Raw genomic sequence first — 21,691 nt, 5'->3', positions numbered from 1 at the left:
GGGAATGCATGATGCATGCTTTTTTAAATGAATGCATGCTGTGTTCATATACATATTATGAATACATAAAAATGCAATATTTTTGTTTTAATGGAATATTTTCCCATCTCCAAACCACATTCTTTATTTATGTCCATCAGATTTACAGCATCAGTAAAGATATCTCATCCAAAAAATTTACCTCAGTATGTCCCTGGCATATGGGACTGCACTATAAATACCACACAGATCATATAGAATGATATAGAAATATAAAATTCACTGCTGAAAAACACTTTTGAAAAAAAGTTTTGTTTACACTTCAATTACAGAAGCAGAGATGTATCCACCTGCTAACTGACCTGCTATCTTTATCTTTCAGAAATGGATTCACTCCGCATACTTCTGTACGCTCTCATCTTCTTTCTGAGTGTGTTTGGAAATCTGCTCATCATCGTGGTTTTGGTGGTAAATAAGCGAATGCGGACGGTCACCAATTCCTTTCTGCTCTCCCTGGCCATCAGTGACCTTATGATGGCTGTTTTCTGCATGCCCTTCACTTTGATTCCCAACCTTCTGGAAGATTTCATCTTCGGAGCTGCTATGTGCAAGATCGTGGCGTATCTGATGGGTAAGATATTCAGACTGATTAGTATGCATGGTCAACAATTAGTTATTTCTTTTATGACTGTACCAACAACTCATTTACTAAGAGCGGGTGCTGTAAGCAAGTCACGCGGACTTGAATGCATTTTCTTATAGATTTTACTGTATGCAAAGTCTTGTATCAGTTGACACACCAACAGTTTGTTCACTAAACATCCAATGCATTTTGCACACAAAGAGCGAAGGCACTTTTTTAAGTAAAAGCCTAAAATCCAATTAAATTGATTTGCTGCAAGGCAAAAACCAGGAGTTATTTTCTGCACAAACATCCTGTGCCATTCTCTGGTTTCTCCGCAGTGCTGTTTTATTGTGAAATCACTCAAAGAATTGCCCCCAAACTTAACATTAAAACAAAACAAACTGTATCTTCTTGTAAAGGTGGGCAGAATAATCAGATTCTGTGCTTCAAATAAAACGCCTGAACTGGTTGCATGTCTTTAAATTACTAAGCTATCATTGTTTTTGCATTTTATTACAAAATTGACATTGGGACCAAAAAATTGGCCACTTATGTAAATACACGAAGATGATCTGTACTTTATCATCACTGCTTTTCTAAATGAAAGTCAAGATTCAATAGCTCATACAATACCAAGGCCAATTCTGACGCACAAGGGCTGCTGGAGAAAAAAACGCCTTGTATTCGTATCATGACTGACGTTATTCTGGCAAGCAGTAGACCACAGAAAAGTAACATGCATTTGAGGTTTTGCAAAGGAAACTATGAAGAACTTGCATATGCAAGTAATCAGATAGCATTTTTTAAAGGATGTTATATCCCCTGCATCATGTTCACTGTCTGGTGAAAATCTCAAGGATGACAGAGTTCAGAGATCTTCAGAGAGCAGATCTTATTTGCCTGAGTGTGCGCAAGTCGCCCGGGGCTTATGGGGTCTCAGAGCGGCATTACGTCCAACACGCCGCGCCATACCGCAGCCACCCTCCCATTGTTTACATTTGAGGTGGAGAGAAAGGAAAGGATTTGTAAAGCAAAGAACAATTTCACTTGTATGAGCTGCGGTGAGGAGGGTAAGATCAGATCGGCTGCCGGGCCATTAGGACAGTAATTCTTCAAACAACCGGGGCTTGGTGCAATCTCGCTTCGCAGGGCCCTCTGATCGAATGCCATTTCAAAATGTTGACAGCTTTGTGTTTTTACAAGAATTCATTTCTTAAGGATTTGTCACTTTCTGGTTTGCTAGGCGTCAACACCTCGGAAAACAGAACAGATGTGTAATAAATACATAGTGATAAGAGCAACAGAATCAGAAACATGGTGGAAAAAACAGATGTAGTAGTAAAGATTTTAAAGGGTGAAACTCAGATATGGTGGCGATTCGGGTGCCGTAGGCCAACTCATTTTTTTCACGTCTACCTGAATAATGGATTATCATGACTGGAGCTGAGTAGCACAGCCATAGGCCACCTTCTCCAAACTGAAACCTTTTATGTGTGTGTGTGTGTGTGTGTGTGTGTGTGTGTGTGTGTGTGTGTGTGTGTGTGTGTGTGTGTGTATGTGTGTGTGTGAGAGAGAGAGAGAGGAGAGAGAGAGAGAGAGAGAGAGAGTTTAAATTAAATTAGAAAATAAAATAACATTGAAGAAGCATAATATTGATAACTTTTTGATAACAGATATGTTTGTTATCTTAATGGACTAGTATCTTATTTGTTTTCGGTAAGAGTGTTCAGCATGTCTACATGCAGAGATGTATTCATCCTGGCAGTTTATTTCTACCTTTAAGGGAGCTCACTTGATTAAAACGATAAATCATGTTTGTGGCTTTAACGGGACAAATCTCAAATTAGCTAAAATTACCCTCTTAATATATTTTTCTTTAACAAATGTGCTCCCCGCCGCTGTCCTTCTTAATAATTAACGAAAATCATGTTCAGCGACAATTCAATTGTGTCATAAAATGTCTGCAAATGATTTTGCTTTTGTTCAATTTTCTATGTAGAATTGATTTGGAATAAGTCCGCTGTTCTTTTACATTGGCCAGTCTTTAAAAATTACAGAAAGATTTACTGACAAAATGTGTGGCATTTAATCACAAACAATATAACTACTTTTACATAAAGCTTTTACCTTTGGACAAAGTAATATAACTGTCAATGAAACAATGACACAGCACTGATTGAAATTGTAATAAAAACACATGACGTGTGTGTTCTCATTTACAAACTGAACATAACAGTGTTTATAGTGTTTTATCCTTCATTAGTCTCTTTAACCTTCTGTGATGTGCTGTTGGTGGTTAAATGTCTGTAACAGACCACTATGGAGAACTGCTGAAATGCTATTGTTAACCAGCTATCGCTTTCTCAGACCAGTTTCTGGTGAATTGAAAGAGCCAAACTATTCTAAACACCACTATTCATGACATTTGAACATCTTGTCTTATCCTAAAACTGAAAGTAAACAGGTTTTTCTTTAAACAATTGTCACTTGGTGTTGGAGTTAGAGTTGGGTTTGGGTAAGGATGTCATTTTATGTCAATTTAACCCAAAATCGAAGCGACAATGGTAAGAAAATAGGACAAAACGGTCGAGTAAACAATCTGTGAGGATGCCATGGAAAAGAAAGTCCGTGGCTATCCCATGAAATTCGTGAGATCAGGTTGAATTAAATATTTCAAATCAATATTTGAAGAGTTGGGTTTCAAAATGCAATAGATCCAGTTTGACTATTTTCTAGTGATGCACCGATGTATCGGCCGCCGATATTAATCGGCCGATATTTGATGAATTTGAAACCATCGGTATATCGGCAATAGCACGAGAAAGGCCGATACCGATTGTTTATTAATTAACTGCATAAAGAAATCCATTATATGTAAAAAAAATGAGTTAATGTTGTTAATAAAATAAATGCTGAATAGCAAAAACCATCTTTGAGGGTTGTCATGCTGTCTTATTATATTTGTTTTAGCTTAATTTGTGCCTCTCTTATTATGTTGGTCAGTTGAATGTTAATTAGATCCAATCCATGTTCAGTAAAAATAATTTGATGCAGAAATAAACTAGCTAATAGACCAACTGTATAGTATTGTATACAAGTGTTTAATATCGGCATCGGTATCAGCAAGAAGTTGTCTGTTTAAATCGGTATCGGCCCAAAAAATCCTATCGGTGCATCCCTACTATTTTCGGTAAAAACTTGTTTTCCAGCCTATACCAAGAAAGTGACAAGATGAAAACCACTATTTTTTTGTTACAAACTTTCACATAGGTTATAATAACATTAAAAATTCAAATCCATAATTTGATTTTCAAAGATTTATTATAAAAACATTTTTCAGCAAAATGCAATAAATCCATGGCATTTTTCCAAAATGCTATGCATCTATTGAATCAATATATAAATGTGCATTCATCTTTGTCATGTTATATTCATTTAGTTGACTAGTGGTATACATTGATAAAAATATAAACAGTAATGGCATTAATCAAAACACTTACTTTGTCATATTAAGAACACTGTCATTGCTGCTGTCATCCTCGGAACATCGTCGCTGAACTTTTTTGACAGCGATCAGATATAAAATGTTTTGGTCCTGCTCGATTTTCGTGGACTTCGAGTAAAATAATGTAAAGTTTTTCATAAGATCCCCTGGCGTCAATGTGTTAGAATGACAAAAGCTTGATGCTGTCGTGTGAGAACAAGAAACAGCCAGCATTTTTCCTACGCTTGAGTGTCGCTCTCTAAATTATTTGATTTTGATGGCTTATGTTTTTCCCCGCCACAGAAAACCACCACAGGTTTATCAATGCCATCAAAAGTATTATTTCGTTTTTGTTTGTTTGGTGATCACGAAGTACAAAGTAGATGAAGAAAACTAGGATTCTGTGTGTATTCAACGCGTTGCCATTGTTGTTTACAATGCGTGGAATGGTGCGCTGTGATTTGTTGAGGGGATTAATTGCATTTTGCAGAGAAGGAGGACTGGTGTTTATTGCGTTTTATAAAGAGGGAGAAAAGATGACAGAATAACATGGCAGATATTGGATTTTTGCGTAAAATGCAGAATATACTTTTTAATGCTGACCTGATACAATACTGATTTTGTCTGTAACTGTTTTTTATCACCAAACTCTTCATTTAATGTTCCTTACCTTACGTATGATTTGAATAGCTGTGTACTAAGTGGGATAATGTACAGACAGCCGGTTGTTATCACGAAATAAGCCCCTCCGCTTCCCCTTGGGTCCTGATCACACTCTCAGGGCTTATTTCTGAAATAACAACCAGCTGCCTATACAGTACATTCAAAGTTCTCAAGTATTTATATTTATCATACTAATGTTACTTGTTTCCTCTTCTTGTGATCGCAGAACAAACAAACTACTCTTGAAATTAAAATGATGAACTCATACAAAATACTTTATTAAACAAAGCTGAAATCTTAATGAAGTCCATTGGTGCTTCAAAACCTGTATATACAATTTTTAATTAAGCAAGTACAATGACTATTGCATATCAGTAGATATATTTGAAGAGTTTGGTTCCAAAACGCAATAAATCCATTTTGACAAATTTTGATAAAAACGTGTTTTCTATACCAAGAAAGTGACAAGATGAAAACAACTATTTTCTGTTACAAACTTTCACATAGCATCTTTAGGTTATAATAACATTAAAAATTCAAATCCATAAGTTGATTTTCAAAGATTTATTATAAAAACGGATAATTTTTTCCACAAAATGCAATAAATCCATGACAAGTTTTTATTCAAAATGCTATAAATCTATTGAATCAATAGCCTATATAAATGTGCATTCATCTTTGCCATGTTATATTCATTTAGTTGACTAGTTGTACACAATAATTAAAAATATAAACATTAATGTCATTAATCAAAACACTTACTTTGTCATATTAAGAACACTGTCATTGCGGTTACTTGACGTCCTCGCTTAACGTCTTTCACAGAGATCAGCTGTAAAATGTTTTTGGTCCTGCTCGATTTTCGTTGACTTTGAGTAAAATTATGTAAAGTTTTTCATAAAATCCTCTGGGGTCAATGTGTTAGCATGAGAAGCTTGCTGTCGGGAGAACAAGCACCCGTCTCCCGAGTGCCTCTCAGGGAAAATATTAGATGCTGATGGCTTACGTTTCTTTCCAGTCACAGAAAACCATCACAGGTTTATCAATGCAATTAAAGTATTATTTTGTTTTGTTTGTTGATCACGAAGTACAAAGTAGATGAGGAAAACTAGGACTCCGTGGACTCAGCGCGTCCGCCATTGTTTGTTTACATTGCGTGCCGTGAACGGTGGGCTGTAATATCAGAAATGGATTTATTGCGTTCTGTAAAAAAGGAGCAGTGGCGTTTATCGCATTTTGGGAAAAAAGGGAGAAAAGATGACAGAATAACACGGCGGATATTGGATTTTGGGTAAAATTAAGAATTTACTTTTAACTACTGATCTGATATAATACTGATTTTGGCAGTCACTCATTTTTTTCAAAAATGGCGTTTATCGCGTTTTGGAACCAAACTCTTCATTTTATAATGAGCTTGTATTTGCTTGCATTCATTGTGTGATTTCACTGGAACAGAAATGCAAAGCAAGTAGGAGCGCGTAAGACATAGTGCTGCTGTAGGCGAACTAGGGTTCACCACTGACTAAATGGGAACCATAAGGCTTATTCTAATGAACTCTAAAGCTTTCTCAGCAAGTACATTCACTAAATGGAAACAGAATGTGCATATGGGGTGAAACAAATACCGGACTGCATTGCGGAGGAAACAGTATCCATTTACAAATAAATATTTAAATAATTTTCAGTCCCAAGATGCCAAAGCACCAGTCCAGATGCAGAGCCAGTTTACATTAAGATAAAATGCCTAAACTCTTTAATCCAGTTTGTGCAACAATGTACAGTTTTAAATCATAGCTGTGCACATTTATTTATAAAAGCTATGATTCTTTTCTCTCCTTACAGGAATCTCAGTGTGCATATCGACCTTGAGTCTGGTGGCTATAGCAATAGAGAGGTACAGTGCGATCTGCAACCCGCTGAAGTCGAGGGCGTGGCAGACCAGATCCCATGCCTACAAAGTCATCGCTACAACATGGGCTCTGTCCTTCCTTATAATGATACCCTACCCCATCTTCAGCACCCTGGTTAAGTTCACCAAACCCAACAACATCACAGCTCACATGTGCAGACATGACTGGCAAAAGAAAGAAGTGGAGCAAGCATGGTAAGTGTTGCAGATCTTTATAAGGGTCTGTGGAGAACCCAAAATCATGTGTAATAACTCATTAATAAACTAACACGATCAAATGTGACACATTTTGATGATGCCTAAACATAATATTCATGCCAGACTTTGCATAGGATCTGTTGCTATAGATACTACAGTACATGTACTGTACTTTGGTACATTTCTAGAATCATCCTGAGATGCACCATCATTTACAACTCATATGGTGCATCTCTACAAATAGTCCTAGTAGAATTTTAATGTAAGCTGAAAAAAGCACTCCAAAGGAATTTGGAAAAAAACTGATAGTAGAAGGCAAGCAGTTAATTATCACACATTATCACAGTTATTTTCACTAATTTGCTCCTTGATTGGGTATCCTTCCCTGATTCGTCAAGGTCTTAACATATGACCATTATGGTACCGCATGAAAACAATGTCCGGCCACAACAACCATGTAAACAAAAACAAGAAGCCGAGTATAACTTTGTAGTCGAGACAGAATTGAGTCAAGAACGAGACCAGAGATCGAGTGTTAAGTCCGAGTCAAGACCAAGTCCAGATAAAGCTGGATGTGGACTCGGTCTTGACTTGGACTCAACACTTGAACTCTGGTCTTGATCTTGACTCGGACTTGAGTCACTGACATAAAGACAGAGCTGCAGGCTTTTAAAGCACATTGCATGTTTATTTATAACACAAACAACCAAAACATATGCATAAGTACTACGCGAAACATTTTCGACACTAATGAGAACATTTAACGTGACAACCAGCTTTAATGTGACAGTGCATTGTTTTTATTACGTTGAACCGTGCAGTTTGTGCCACAAAGATTATAAACACTGTACCAACTTGTTTTTAACACATTTCCGGATGCACTGCAAAAAATAATGTGTTAATTTTTTACACATTGTGTGTGTCATGCCATTTAAGGCGTTATTTCATGTTAAAATAAATGAAAGGGACAACACAAGTTGTGTTAAAAACAGTGATGGGAGTAACGCGTTACAATAATTCTTTTACTGTAATTCCACTACTTTTAGTGGTAATAAACATGTAACACAGTTTTTTTTATCAAGTAACGCAGTTACAGTTAGTGAAATTTAAATGAGTTGGTTACTCACCTTACTCTATTTTGTGATAAATGAACACTTGCAGACAAGACATTTGATTTAAAAAAATACTTTGTTACATGTTTATTACCGCTAAAAGTAGTGGAATTACAGTAATATAATTAATTGTAACGCGTTACTCCCATCACCGTTTTTACAACTTGTGTTGTCCCTTTAATTTATTTTAACATGAAATAACGCATTAAATCGCATGACACACACAATGGGCCCTATCTTGCACCCAGCGCAATTGACTTTGTCAGTGACGGATGTATCATTTCGTATTTTGCACTGGCGCACAGCGGGTTTTTCCCTCCACAGACGCACGTCGGCAAACTAGGGAATGAACTTGCGCTGCCTGGGCGGTTCAGCGCAAAAAAGGAGGCGTGTTCCGGCGCAAACCATCCCTGATGCTATTTTGCAGTTTCAAAAAACAATTGCGCTACAAACAACAAAAAACTACTCTCAAGTCAGTGGCGCGTTGCGCGTAGTTCATTATGCTATTGTAAGGGCGCATACTTGACCATAATGTATAGCGTGCACAACGCGCACACACTTTGCTTATCTAATCTACACAGATGCAACAGTTATTTTTGCAAATCATAAATTGTTACAATAAAAAATATTAACACATGAGATAAGGGAAACCATTGTGTTGAGCATTGTGGTGATAGTTTTTATGTATTGTGTGGCTGCGTTAAAAAATTCTCATGCAAATAACGAATAAAATATTTTCATACGTTTGTTGTGTGGCTGTATTACGTTTATTTTATGTAAATAATAATTAACATGTTTTCATAAGAAACCTTAATGTATATGAACTTGATTTGTAAGTGTACTTTTTTGGGGTTGGACCTTGCTTGCGTTTCCGATTTCAAAGCCCCCAAACCCTTTCAGCGGTGAGGGTGGACGCAGCGATGTCCTCTACTGGCGTCAGGTCATGTGTAGAGACAGATCCACCTCCCGTTACACGGCGTGCCCGATTTATGCTGGCAAGCTTGGGATTCCCCTGTCTCCTGATATCATTGTAGCGGATGCCAGCTGATGAGACAATTGTGGCTATATTTCCTTTCACGCCTGTTTAACCGACGCTGATTTGTGCGGGTTTCTCCCAAGTCCCATCCCCATACAAAACAACTTCTCTGTCTTTGACTGCTCTTACAAGAAGGTCGGTCTCCTCGGCTGTGAACCGCTCCTGTGGTAAATCCGTCATTATAATAGCAACCGGCCATGGAACTTGCGCCCTTGCGTTTAAAGGGAATGTTGGATAGTGTTCTGATTGGTTTATTTGACGTTACGCCCAAACCACACCTATGAATACTGAACCTACTTCAGACTAACCCCTTATTGATTTGCGCCTCGCGCAAGAGTCATTTCTTTCGCCGGGAAAATAGCAAACTTGCGCTTTGCGCTTCGCACTTGCGTTTCAGATCGTTAAAATAGGGCCCAAAGTGTAAAAAATTAACACATTATTTTTTGCAGTGTGGAGATATGTGGTTGAAAAGATTTGTTAAACAGTTATAACTGGAAATGGGTACCAAAACTCGGCATACACAAGAAAGACGCTGCTTTTATTTAGTGACAATGCCGTGGAGAACTAAACATTTAAAAGTGTTTGAAACAAAAGTCAATTTTAATGTAATAGCCTTGCTATGCTAATTGTATATGGGTCAAAGGAAATTGAGCATTTAATTATTTTAAAAATCCTAAGAATTCATGTTCCTACTGTTGTAAATTATCTTTTGTTTATTTTGCATTAATCAAGTCATGGAATATCATGGAATTTTTGTTCCATTTATGAAAATTAAATTTTCTATAACATATTTTTTATATGGACACTCACTCTCAAAAATAAATGTGCTTTAAAGGTTCTTCACAGCAAACCCATAGAACACACGTGTCAAATACAAGGACAACTGCACATTTGAATCTGGCCCACGCAATCATATAAGTTTTTTGACCTTGGCTCGCTTCCATTTGAAAATGCACAGCATTGCGCTACAAGTCCCAGCAAGCACTGCGGATGCGCTGCACACTACACATCAAGTGACCTACAAGTCTTCCAAGAGACAGCTGTGGTCCAGCAGCATCTCCGTTCCTTTTTATTATAAACATGTTAACTTAAAAGTGACCAGTCAATCAGAAAAATACAAAAAAGCAAAGTTGTCCATGAAAGAAAGGCGTTCATTTCAGGTTCGATTTTGTGTTTGCAAACTCATTTACGTCCCTAAAGAGAAACATAAGATTTAATGTTATATTCTTTCTTTATGGCTTATTCAATCTTGAACGTGTCGAAAAAATAAATGAAACATTTAACTTATCAGGCGGAAATTTTGGAAGATATAGAAAAGAAGTCAATGGATGAGCAGTATGTTCATCATTAATTGTCACTATGAGACGCATGCGGGTGTAAATACACATAGGAACAACAGACTGCTTGTGATGGGAAATAAAAACAATGTAGTAGCATCAACTGTAGAAACATCTGTCACATTTTTACCAAAAGAGGAAAGACTCTGCAAAGTCAAGATATTTAATTAACAATGAAATCATTTTGGCCTAAAAGCCATTTTAGAGAGAAAATTATCTGTACTGTCTTTGCACAGTATAGGTGTCCTGTATTTTGTGGGTAAATGATTTCTCTCGTACGTGATTACTCGCGTCGCGTTTTTGACTGCTACGTTGATCTAACCAGTGGCTGATAAAACGGGTTTTTTAAACTAGTGAGTACACTTCATGTGGCGCCACAAGAACCAAGAAGCAGATGACATCCAAATCCCGTGAGAGCAGTTCGAGAAATCATAACAGAAGACTGCTTCCTAAATGCTCTCGCGGTACTTTGATGTCATCCACCTGTCGGGTTCTTTATTTAAGGTTTATGTTCAATTACACAATAAAGCCCTGCAATTGATATTGCACTGTTAAACTTTTGGTAAATAATCTTCCTGAAGCACTTTATTACCTTATAATAAAAGAGTTTTTGAGCTTTGATGTCACTAATGCTGATTATTCACTGATTTATTTAAAAATAAATATTTAATACTTTCACAGCAAAAATTATGTAGGCGATTAATTTAGATTAATTAATCACAGAGTATGTAATTAATTAGATTAAAAATTTTTATCGATTCACAGCCCTAGTTTCATGTCTTTATGGTTGTGTATATGTGTGGACGAAGATCTTTTCTGAAATCACAGTATAGACGGGGATGGTTTTCATTTGAAAAAGCTACATGATTTCTAATTGATCAGTGATTGGTGTAAACCCTGTAACTTTGCAAGATACATGCAGAAGACACACCATTTACAAAGAAAAATGCTTTAAAGTTTTCAACTTAATACTATAGATATATAATGAAATTCAGCTTTTATATGGTAAACTGGTAGTTGTTGTTTGACTGTATCTGTCTCATTATGAGAGACAAAGACAATATACTGTATAAAAGAGTGCCTCTGCAGTGTGTTATTAGGAGCAGGTGTCATGTAGTCAGCTGGATCCCTCCTGTGGACCATTCATGTTTTATGACAGCCATGGCTTGGGAGATTACGTGTGACAACAGCAATACATACTCACTCTCTCTCTCTCTCTCTCTCTCTCTCTCTCTCTCTCTCTCTCTCTCTCTCTCTCTCTCTCTCTCTCTCCCTCTTCTGGTTTATTATATGAGTCTGCTGCTTATACATTATTTAATTATTTTTATACTTTGTAATTTGAGCAATAAACCATAGGAGGCTGTATATTTGGAAATGTTATGGTGGTTAAGGGGGATTGTTAAACACATTGCAGACAACGCTCCCTCTAAATTACTTAAATTAGATCTAGATGATTGGACGGCATTTCAACCGAGTCCATCCGCATATATATTGATGTTCCTCAGGCAGTGAATATACACAGTGCTGATTACTTTACAAGACAGAATCAACAGTACACGTTTATGGGGGATTTACAAATATAATTTCCCAACAAATGGAATTCCTCGCTCTTGCATTTTTCTGCCTTGTTTTCTTTTGATTATGACTTTCGTTCTTCTTTTAAACAAAGGCTGTTTTGATATAACAACACTGAGTTTCCCCTAAAGAAAAACTACAGAAAAATAACAGTGATGCAAAGCCTTTATACTTTACCAATATCATATTGGCACAGTAAGCCTAAATATTTAATGTGCAGTAAAAAATAGAAATTGCAATACATTTGACCCACACTCCAAATATTATTTTTTTTTTTACTGTTACTGGAGTAGTACTCTTTTAAAAAGTGCACCTTTGCACCTAAAGAGTTCGGGCCCTGTTTTAAAGTGCACATATTTCATTTAAAAAAAAAAAACATTATTTTGTGTATTTGGTATAATACAATGTGTTTGGCTGGTTTATGGTTAAAACACATTATTTTTTACATACTGTACATTTTTGTAGCTCCAAATATTTTGTACAAAACTCATCAATCTTAAAAGTGTTGTGTGTGATTTTCCAACTTATCTGTACACTGTAAAAAAAAATCCGTAGAAATTACAATGTTATTGCAGCTGGGTCGCCGGTAATTTACCGTAGATTTAAATTTATGTTATTTACTGGAAAGAGTTTGTTCAAAGTTAAATACATTTTACATTTTAACAAGTCTTTATCTTTACAGAATAAAACTATACAATAACAGCCTCATGCAAAGCATTCTGGGAACCAGAAATCATCATCAACCTTTTTCTGTTTTTTGCGTCAGATTTTGTTTTCCAGAATGTTTTGCTTGATGCTGTTTTTTTTAGTTTTACTCTGTAAAGACAAAGACTTGTAAATGTTTAATGTTCATTTAACTTTGAACAAAATGTTGCCAGTAAAAAACATAAATTTAAATATACGGTAAGTTACCGGCAACCCAGCTGCAATTTCTACGGAATTTTTTTTACAGTGTATGTTAGGTTTGACGTCAGCTGGAAATATGAGCTCCTTACCATGCTTGACATATTCGCTCACAATACAATGCTAACAGGAATTAACTTACAGGCTGTGAGTCCAAGCAGGAGAAATTATGATAATGTCTGTCTTAATGTTAGGCTTAATGTTACTGCATGTATGGCCAAACTTACAGCAGGCTATTATGCTTCCAATTGAACTCGAGGGATGTTGGAACGACCCACTCTCAAAAAATTTAGTGCAACTCCACCTCAGACAGGGACAGATATGTGGACCTTGGCCAGTGGACCCTCTGCATCCCCAGTCTCCCAATTATTTGGCCCATCCGGTACTCCATTTGGCTGAACAATTTAATGATACAATATTGATCAAATACACTGACATTAAACTGAGGAGTTCAACGAGTGATGTTTTGCTCAAATTACACGCTCAGTAGTCAGTCAGTTATTTAGTCATCTGCATTGGATCCAGGCTTTGATATGGCTTACTGGTTCTTGATAGACACCCTCAACCTGACAAGTAAGTTTCAATACATATGTGTATTGGCACAATTAGTGAAATAATTAGCCAGCTTCATTCTGCAAATAGCTAGGTTAACATGCAATGATTGTCCATTATGACATGTGGGTATTTTATATTTATGTACTATGATATTCTTTTACATTTTAATTATTTAATTTTTCATATTTAAGAAAGTTTGTGTGCTGCTGTGCGTCCCTGTGTGTGTAAATAAGCAAAGTATATGTGTGTTGTGCACATTAATAACACACTTTTTAAATAACAACATTTTTTTCCATTAGACCAGGTTTTAGTTTGCAGTCTATTTTTGTTGCCTCAAAATAGCAAACAACAAAATAGCATTTTCAGACAGCACACCATTGGTGCACAAAAGTATTATGGGTCCCTCGTTTTCAGACCAGCATGCCCATGGGTGCACCAATGGGTGCAAATGCATTTGCTATTTAACAACGTGGCACAGGACATGAAAATGTTAACTGCATCGGTGTAAAATTAACAAAATAAAACTTGAGTTGTACCCGAGGGGGACCTTCTGATCTCTCTGATGAAGCCAATACGAAAGTGATTTAAACTGCAATTCATCGACTGGCCTCTAGAGGCAGGCTTCAAAAGGGAGTCAATTCCCATAGACCTCCATGTTAAAATGGCCATCTTTAGAGCAGGAAAAAATATGTTTACAGCCTGGTACAGATATTTTTGGGTCTGTATAGCAAATTTTGCCCTTCATGACAACTGTGAGAGGGGTGAATATTTTTTAACTCAATCTTTTTAATTATATTAAACCTTAAAGTTCGGCATAATTAAGGGCGTGGCCGCTTGAGTGACGGTTGATCAGCCACTGCTGTCACTAGAGTCGTGCTGGGCGGGCGTGGTTTCATCAACCAACCACTTTAACTTCATCCACGTCTCGCCCTTTTACCCATTTTCGGATATCCGCGAGTGATGCGCAATGACGCGCGGTCAAGATGGCGACGGCAGGCACCGCCTACTATTAGCATTCTAAAACTATCTTTAGAAATCTATGGGTGAAGTTACGGACACTACGTCCATTTTTTAACAGTCTATGGTTGCACCGCATTGTGCAGGGTGTATCATAGAGCTTTTCATGTTAGTACTTCAGAGATACACATTAGTACAATTAGTACCGTTTAAATATGTACTGCCTCAGTGAAAGCTTGGGACCAAGTGCAATCCAGCCAAAGTATTTTGATTTACTGTTTTCTACATACAATCATCCTACATAATGCAAAGAACATTCTGTAAAACCATAACCTTGATATCTTTGACTGAGTAATGTCATATGAAAGATTTTACAAGGGTCTGGTACTGTACATGGGTTTTGGGAAGGGTTGTTAGATGATCTACCAAAAACAAAACAAAAAACAAGTTTTACTCAAAGAGGATAGAGAATAATACAAGATTGTTCACAACAACCACAGAGGACAAGCAAATTGAGAGAATAAATGGATGTATCATTTACAAGCGTATTTAATTTAGTTTTATTAAAAGTAATATACATCTGAAATTCACATAAATGTGTTTTAGCTGTAGCCTTGAGGTTGATTAGTACTTCAACCAACATGTTAATAACTTTAATACTGTACTTCTTATACTTTCTGTCTCTCCTGTTGATTCATCAAGGTATGATTCATGTGTTTCATTAAAATAGAGCACTTCTTGTTTATGAACCTTGGATACATTTCTAAAGTCTTTCAAGTGCTCTGCGTGTGGGAGTGTTGGTGGAAAGTTTATTGCTCACTAATAAAGTGTAGCACTTCTAAAGAAGTAGTTCTGTATAGTCGCCTTGTTCCTCCATTGGTTTTATTTCCTCTGTGTTTCCATTTTAAGGTGTATCCTGTTGCTGTTCGTTCTGTTCTTCATTCCTGGAGTGGTGATGATCATCGCCTACGGTCTCATTTCTCGAGAGCTCTACCGTGGAATACAATTTGAACTGGAACAGAAAAAGGGACAGTGTGGTGAGACCTAATGAAGTTATTAATATATCACATTGTCATTTTTAATAAGCACCAGGCCATCTCAGAAGATTAACTGTTTTAGTCTCAGCAGACTTATTTTATGTCTCACCCTGAGGATTTAATTGTCTGTAGTCTCGCCCATCTGTTTGTGAAATAAAAATCTGAATGAGACCCTAAAAAAGCCAGACAATTGGAAGAAAATATAAACTTGAAATTACGCTTGTAAATTGGTCATTGGCAGAACCCTTAGATGTTAATATCGGATGAATTGCTTTGATTACAGCTTATTCTGAGTCGAAACTGCCCTGCGCTACATCTATTATTGTTACAAATATGTGCCCAATTTTCATGGGCTGCAGTAATCTTTCATTAAACTTCACCATTGCCTCAGTCACAAATATCCCCATTATCATTTCAGTCAGCAGACTGCCATTTCGTTTGATTCAGATTCCTTGTAAAGATCTGGATCCTTAAATTGTTCATTTTTCATTCTTTTATGGACCTTAAAGGAACAGTATGTAAGAAATGTATATCAATTAATCATAAAATGGCCCTGATATGTCACTAGACATTAAGAAATCATTTTCATTTCAAATACTTATATCACTGACAACAGTGGTCTGGCCAGGATATTATCATTTAAAAAGTTGCAGCCCTCAACTGATGTTTATGTTGTCATGTTGTGTATTGGCCACCAGTTGTGTTAGCAACAAGTTTTGTTAATGCAGTACCAGTTTTGGCCACAATCCTACATACTGTTCCTTTAACTAAATAACAAACAGGATAAGTGTGACCCCGTCTTTTAAAATCAAAATCTAATTCTGAGATTATGAGCATCAGTCAAATAACACTCAATGGTTTTACATTGTTTTATAATCTTTGACCTTACTCGGTCAATATTAATGTATCAACAAATGTTGAATGTATACATTTTCTAAAAATGTTTAATTCAAATATATTTGTACTGCGACAACACTGACAATAAATCATGTTTATAGCAGCTTTGCAAATACACTCACCTAAAGGATTATTAGGAACACCTGTTCAATTTCTCATTAATGCAATTACCTAATCAACCAATCACATGGCAGTTGCTTCAATGCATTTATGGGGTGTGGTCCTGGTCAAGACAATGTCCTGAACTCCAAACTGAATGTCAGAATAGGAAAGAAATGTGATTTAAGCAATTTTAAGGGTGGCATGATTGTTGGTGCCAGACGGGCCAGTCTGAGTATTTCACAATCTGCTCAGTTACTGGGATTTTCACGCACAACCATTTCTAGGGTTTACAAAGAATTGTTTGAAAAGGGAAAAACATCCAGTATGCAGTCCTGTGGGTGAAAATGTCTTGTTGATGCTAGAGGTCAGAGAAGAATGAGCCGACTGATTCAAGCTGATAGAAGAGCAACTTTGACGGAAATAACCACTCGTTACAATCGAGGTATGCAGCAAAGCATTTGTGAAGCCACAACACGCACAACCTTGAGGCGGATGTGCTACAACAGCAGAAGACCCCACCTTGTACTCATCTCCACTACAAATAGGAAAAAGAGGCTACAGTTTGCGCAAGCTCACCAAAATTGGACAGTTGAAGACTGAAAAAATGTTGCCTGGTCTGATGAGTCTCAATTTCTGTTAAGACATTCAGATGGTAGAATCAGAATTTGGCGTAAACAGAATGAGAACATGGGTTCATCATGCCTTGTTAACACTGTGCAGGCTGGTGGTGGTGTAATAGTGTGGAGGGTGTTTTCTTGGCACACTTTAGGCCCCTTAGTGCAATTGGGCATCTTTAAAATGCCACGGCCTACCTGAGCATTGTTTCTGACCATGTCCAGGATTCCAGCAGGATAATGCACCATGTCAAAAAGCTCAAATCATTTCAAATTGGTTTCTTGAACATGACAATGAGTTCACTGTACTAAAATGGCCCCCACAGTCACCAGATCTCAACCCAATAGAGCATCTTTGGGATGTGGTGGAACGGGAGATTCGTGCCCTTGATGTGCATCCCACAAATCTCCATCAACTGCAAGATGCTATCCTATCAATATGGGCCAACATTTCTAAAGAATGCTTTCAGCACCTTGTTGAACCAATGCCACGTAGAATTAAGGCAGTTCTGAAGGTGAAAAGGGGTCAAACACAGTATTAGTATGGTGTTCCTAATAATCCTTTAGGTGAGTGTATGTAGTACAGCAAAGAAACAGCAAAGCATCTATCATGCAGTATTACCTAAGCTTACCTAAAACGTATGCCATGTTCATGGGATCAATTCTGAGTAAAAGACCTTGCATCCCCTGCGTGTCACTCTAGTTAAACGTGTAAATGTAAAACCTTAACAGGATTATTTTTCTGCCTTACAAACACTTGTATTGTCTTTAAGAAATGCAAATCTAGCTTAAAACATTTTAATCTTACCTTTGATGTGTGCTTAACTTTGTTAAACTACTTTATTCCACCAAGAAAAGTAAAATGCAATGTTTCTTCTCTAGGAATGAAAAATGGTATCAGTGCCACTATTTCAACTAGCAGCGATGATGGAGATGGCTGCTACATCCAGGTTCCCAAGAGGCCCAACTCCATGGAGATGTCAGCTCTAACTCCGACGGGGTCCGCAAAGGTGGACCGACCCCGCAGCAACACGTCCGAGGCTAAACTAATGGCCAAGAAGCGAGTGATCCGGATGCTCATTGTCATCGTTGCCATGTTCTTCATCTGCTGGATGCCTCTGTACTCTGTGAACACCTGGAAAGCCTTTGACTTAGCTTCGGCACACAGGGCTCTTTCTGGTGCCCCCATCTCCTTCATCCACCTGTTGTCGTACACCTCTGCCTGCGTTAACCCTATCATCTACTGCTTTATGAATAAGCGCTTTCGGAAGGCGCTGTTCACCACCTTCTCGTGCTGTTGCTGGCTCTGCCGTAGACGGGGCAACAGGGAGGGTGATGATGAGGTCACCGCTACTGGTGTCTCTATGTCTAAGTTCAACTACACCACCGTAAGCACTATGGGGACGTGCTGATTTTTAATGCAGGGACACTTTTGAGGACCCAGGATGGGATAGACAGAAGAGTTGGGGTTTAGGTTGACAAAAGGTTTGAGCTGATTATTACCAACTTTAACCATTTTGCCTAAAGTTGTGTTCTTACCTCTCCTGATACAGTAGGTGAATGATGTGAGTAGCTGAATTCAAAGAAAACAAGGGGGTAGCACTTTATCTTGCAGTCTTGTTGTTCATGTACATACTATAGTATATGCGTACTGTGTAATTACTAGATACCAGTGCTAAACCTATCCCTAAACCTAACCCTAACCCCTGTTGAATACCTGTAGTCTTTTTTCGTTGGGTAAGTACACTACAAGTACACTGTAGGTGCACTTACTGTAAAAATAATGTGCAACCAGTTAGGCTGTAGCAGACTTATCGTATATCGCCTGCCTGCAACAAAGACAATTGCATGGTATCTCATCATTGGATGTTTAATGGACCACATTGCTGATGTTGTTACATATACACCATAGACTTGTATAAATGTATATACCTTTGGCAGCAAAACCATTTGATTTGGTAGAGGGTCACACCTGCCATCTGTTTTTGCTGTAATATTTGTCACATTTATTGCTAACAAATGCAAAGACGGTCACAGACTAATAGTGCTTTTCCATTGCATAGTACGGCTGTGGCTCAGTACAGCTTACTTTTGGGGGGAAGGCTTTCCACTGTGCACAGTACCAAGTACCTAATACTTTTTGTAGTACCACCTCGGCTGAGTGACATTTTAACAGTGCAGATGACTACGAGCTTCATAACTTGCCCTTATGCGCTGCTAAGCGGTGAAATACATCCACATGAATCAACATCACCATTCCATCGATATGAACCATTGCTCTTGTGTTGTGCATTTGTTTGTACCACATTAACAATGATGTCACGGTAGTAGAGACAACTATAACGACAACTCTATAAACCCTACCCACTCTGAAGTGGTACTAAACTGCAGTGGAAAAGCAAACTAAGCCAAAGTAAAGCGAGCCGAGCTGCGTGGTTCCCTGCTGAGCCGAATCGTAACATGCAATGGAAAAGCGACTTAAAGGTCCAGTGTGGGTTTTTAGCAGCATCTAGCAGTGAGATTGCAACCAACAGAAGCTACAGAAGCTGCCAAAGGACAAACATGTCGTCCTCTGAGACAACGTAGGGACAAAACACACTCCGTAAAACAGTTTGTCCATTTAGGGCTAATGTAGAAACATGACGGCGACTTCCATGTAAGTGGACCTGCGGTGTATGTAGATAAAAACGTCTCATTCTAAGGTAATAAAAACAATACAGTTTATTATGTAAGGTCTTTCCACACCATTGATAATATATGTATATTGCATTTCTGTCAAGAGATCCTTCTAGAAGTCCCACATTGCACCTCTAAGTGACCACATTCCTCTCTAAATTTAGGGAGAAATACACCCTGTATAACAGTCACTGTTGTGATACCTCTCTTTACATTTGCTCGGGATCAGATCAAAGTAGGACTTGTCGGTTCATCGGTGTGAAAAGCTCACTGGTCCCTGCCGACTCAATGCCGCTGTGCCGTACCGACTTAGTGATGGCATCGACATGTCTGATGTTGCTGGAGAATCAGCCGAGCCATTAACTTAGTAGGCAGTCGAATCTCTGAGGCTCACTCACCCATTGTTAGATGCACCGTACTGACCCCTGATTCTCAAACGGTTATGTAAATTAGGCTCACATTGGGAAAAATAGGCTTAAAATTGGCTAGTCGGATGCCAGCCTGTACGCTGTCATACGTTAAGTGCCTGCTTTGCATATCCAGTGTTTTGAAAATCTTTTGTGCTGTCAGGGCTTTTCTTCAGAGTGTTTGTCTCATCAGAAGAAGTACTGTGAAGGACGACTTCTTTTCGAAGCCTTTATGGAAAAATGATCAGTATTCAGCTGTCTAGAATACTGACATAATCTGAATTTCTCATACAGCATAATTACAAAGCCTGAGCCTACATTGTCTTTATATAAAAGGATTATTTAAAAACACTTATTAATTGCAGTATTACAAAAAAAAAAGGAAAATGTAGACTCCAGTCACAGCATTGTGTCGGTTATTTTTTGTGCGTGTTTTGTTGTAAGTTGTCCTTCATGTCCTTCACAGTTTGTAGCTCATTCTCTTAAGTGGTGGCTAACGCAGAACTTTCGGCTGTCTGATTAGATAAATTTATGTCGATCTATCATAATCTCATAAATGTTTTATGGCTGCTTCTGTGTGCCCTTGTACAGATAGCTACAGTAAAAGCGTATTACGGTCCTCTAAATGATCCTCATCAAATAACAGCTCAGAACAGCCAAAACATTCAAACCTGATTCCATGTTGTACTTTTTCCATTTCAGAAGAGAGAAACCGAGAACGGTTTTGAGGTTTATTAGAAACTGAGGTAAGATTAAATGTCAAATCTTTTTTACTGCCATTAGACCCTTGGGAAGAGCGACTTGAGTCACTGTGGTACTTCACGGCTAAATTGCATGGGTAATAATTCTCAATTTATTCATATGATACCAAGTAATACATTGCCTTATGTTTTTTTAAGGTATACATGTGACCCAGTCTGTGAAAACCCAGCTTAGTCATTTTTAGTGATTTACATTTTAAGTGGTTTGACATTTTATAATTATAATATAAAGATTTTGACACGTCATACACTCGCAGAAAAAATATAAAAGCTGTCACTACGACGGTACCCTTTAAAAAGGTCCTACAGTAATATATACCATTTAGGTGCAGATATACATTTGGTAGCAATATGTTTATGTGAGGTACAGTACTAATATGCACTCTTTAGGTACAAAAAAGTATTTTTTTTAAGGGGTGTCACCGATATTGTAAAGTCTGATATTCAATGTGTTCTCAGTTTGTGACACCACAGAAAAATTAACCACCTAACCAAAGTTGAATTATAAAAAGTCAAGTAATTAAATTAGGTCATCAAAATCTTGGAAAACCAGGCAGGATTCTCTGCTTTAAAAAATGCTGGGGGCGTGTCTGCTGTCGGTGCTGACACCACGCCCATTTGCAGAAATGCTGTCGGTCTCTCTCAACTTTAAAATTTCACTACAACCAGAAAGACTGCTTGAGATTGTGTTAGGGGCGGGGCCATGCTCGATGGCTACAGTGCATCATCAAGACACCGTTTTAGCCCCGCCCAAAATAATCCTACACACATAAATGTGGAAAAACTGTTTTACGGTGTAACTCCACAATTTAGTATTACATAGTTTGCAGTCTTTGTAATGTTTTTCAACAATACATATCGGGC

General features: G+C 37.6%; 1 protein-coding gene across 1 annotated transcript in view; it reads left to right on the top strand.

Annotated features, from left to right (window-relative positions):
• The window catches only part of cckbrb (cholecystokinin B receptor b), a 42,650-nt gene extending 22,800 nt beyond the window's left edge, over positions 1-19,850 (top strand). Inside the window, exons 2-5 of the mRNA XM_055215742.2 lie at positions 362-610; positions 6,594-6,855; positions 15,243-15,370; positions 17,866-19,850. Coding sequence (XP_055071717.2) covers positions 362-610; positions 6,594-6,855; positions 15,243-15,370; positions 17,866-18,395 — 1,169 coding nt within the window. The 3' untranslated portion in view covers positions 18,396-19,850. The remainder of the gene's footprint in view (positions 1-361; positions 611-6,593; positions 6,856-15,242; positions 15,371-17,865) is intronic.
• Positions 19,851-21,691: the final 1,841 nt, after the last annotated feature.

The sequence above is a fragment of the Misgurnus anguillicaudatus genome, chromosome 17 (genome assembly GCF_027580225.2).
Source record: "Misgurnus anguillicaudatus chromosome 17, ASM2758022v2, whole genome shotgun sequence".
Taxonomy (NCBI): domain Eukaryota; kingdom Metazoa; phylum Chordata; class Actinopteri; order Cypriniformes; family Cobitidae; genus Misgurnus; species Misgurnus anguillicaudatus.
Note: the sequence above shows the minus strand (reverse complement) of the source record. Positions and strands in the feature narration are given on the sequence as shown.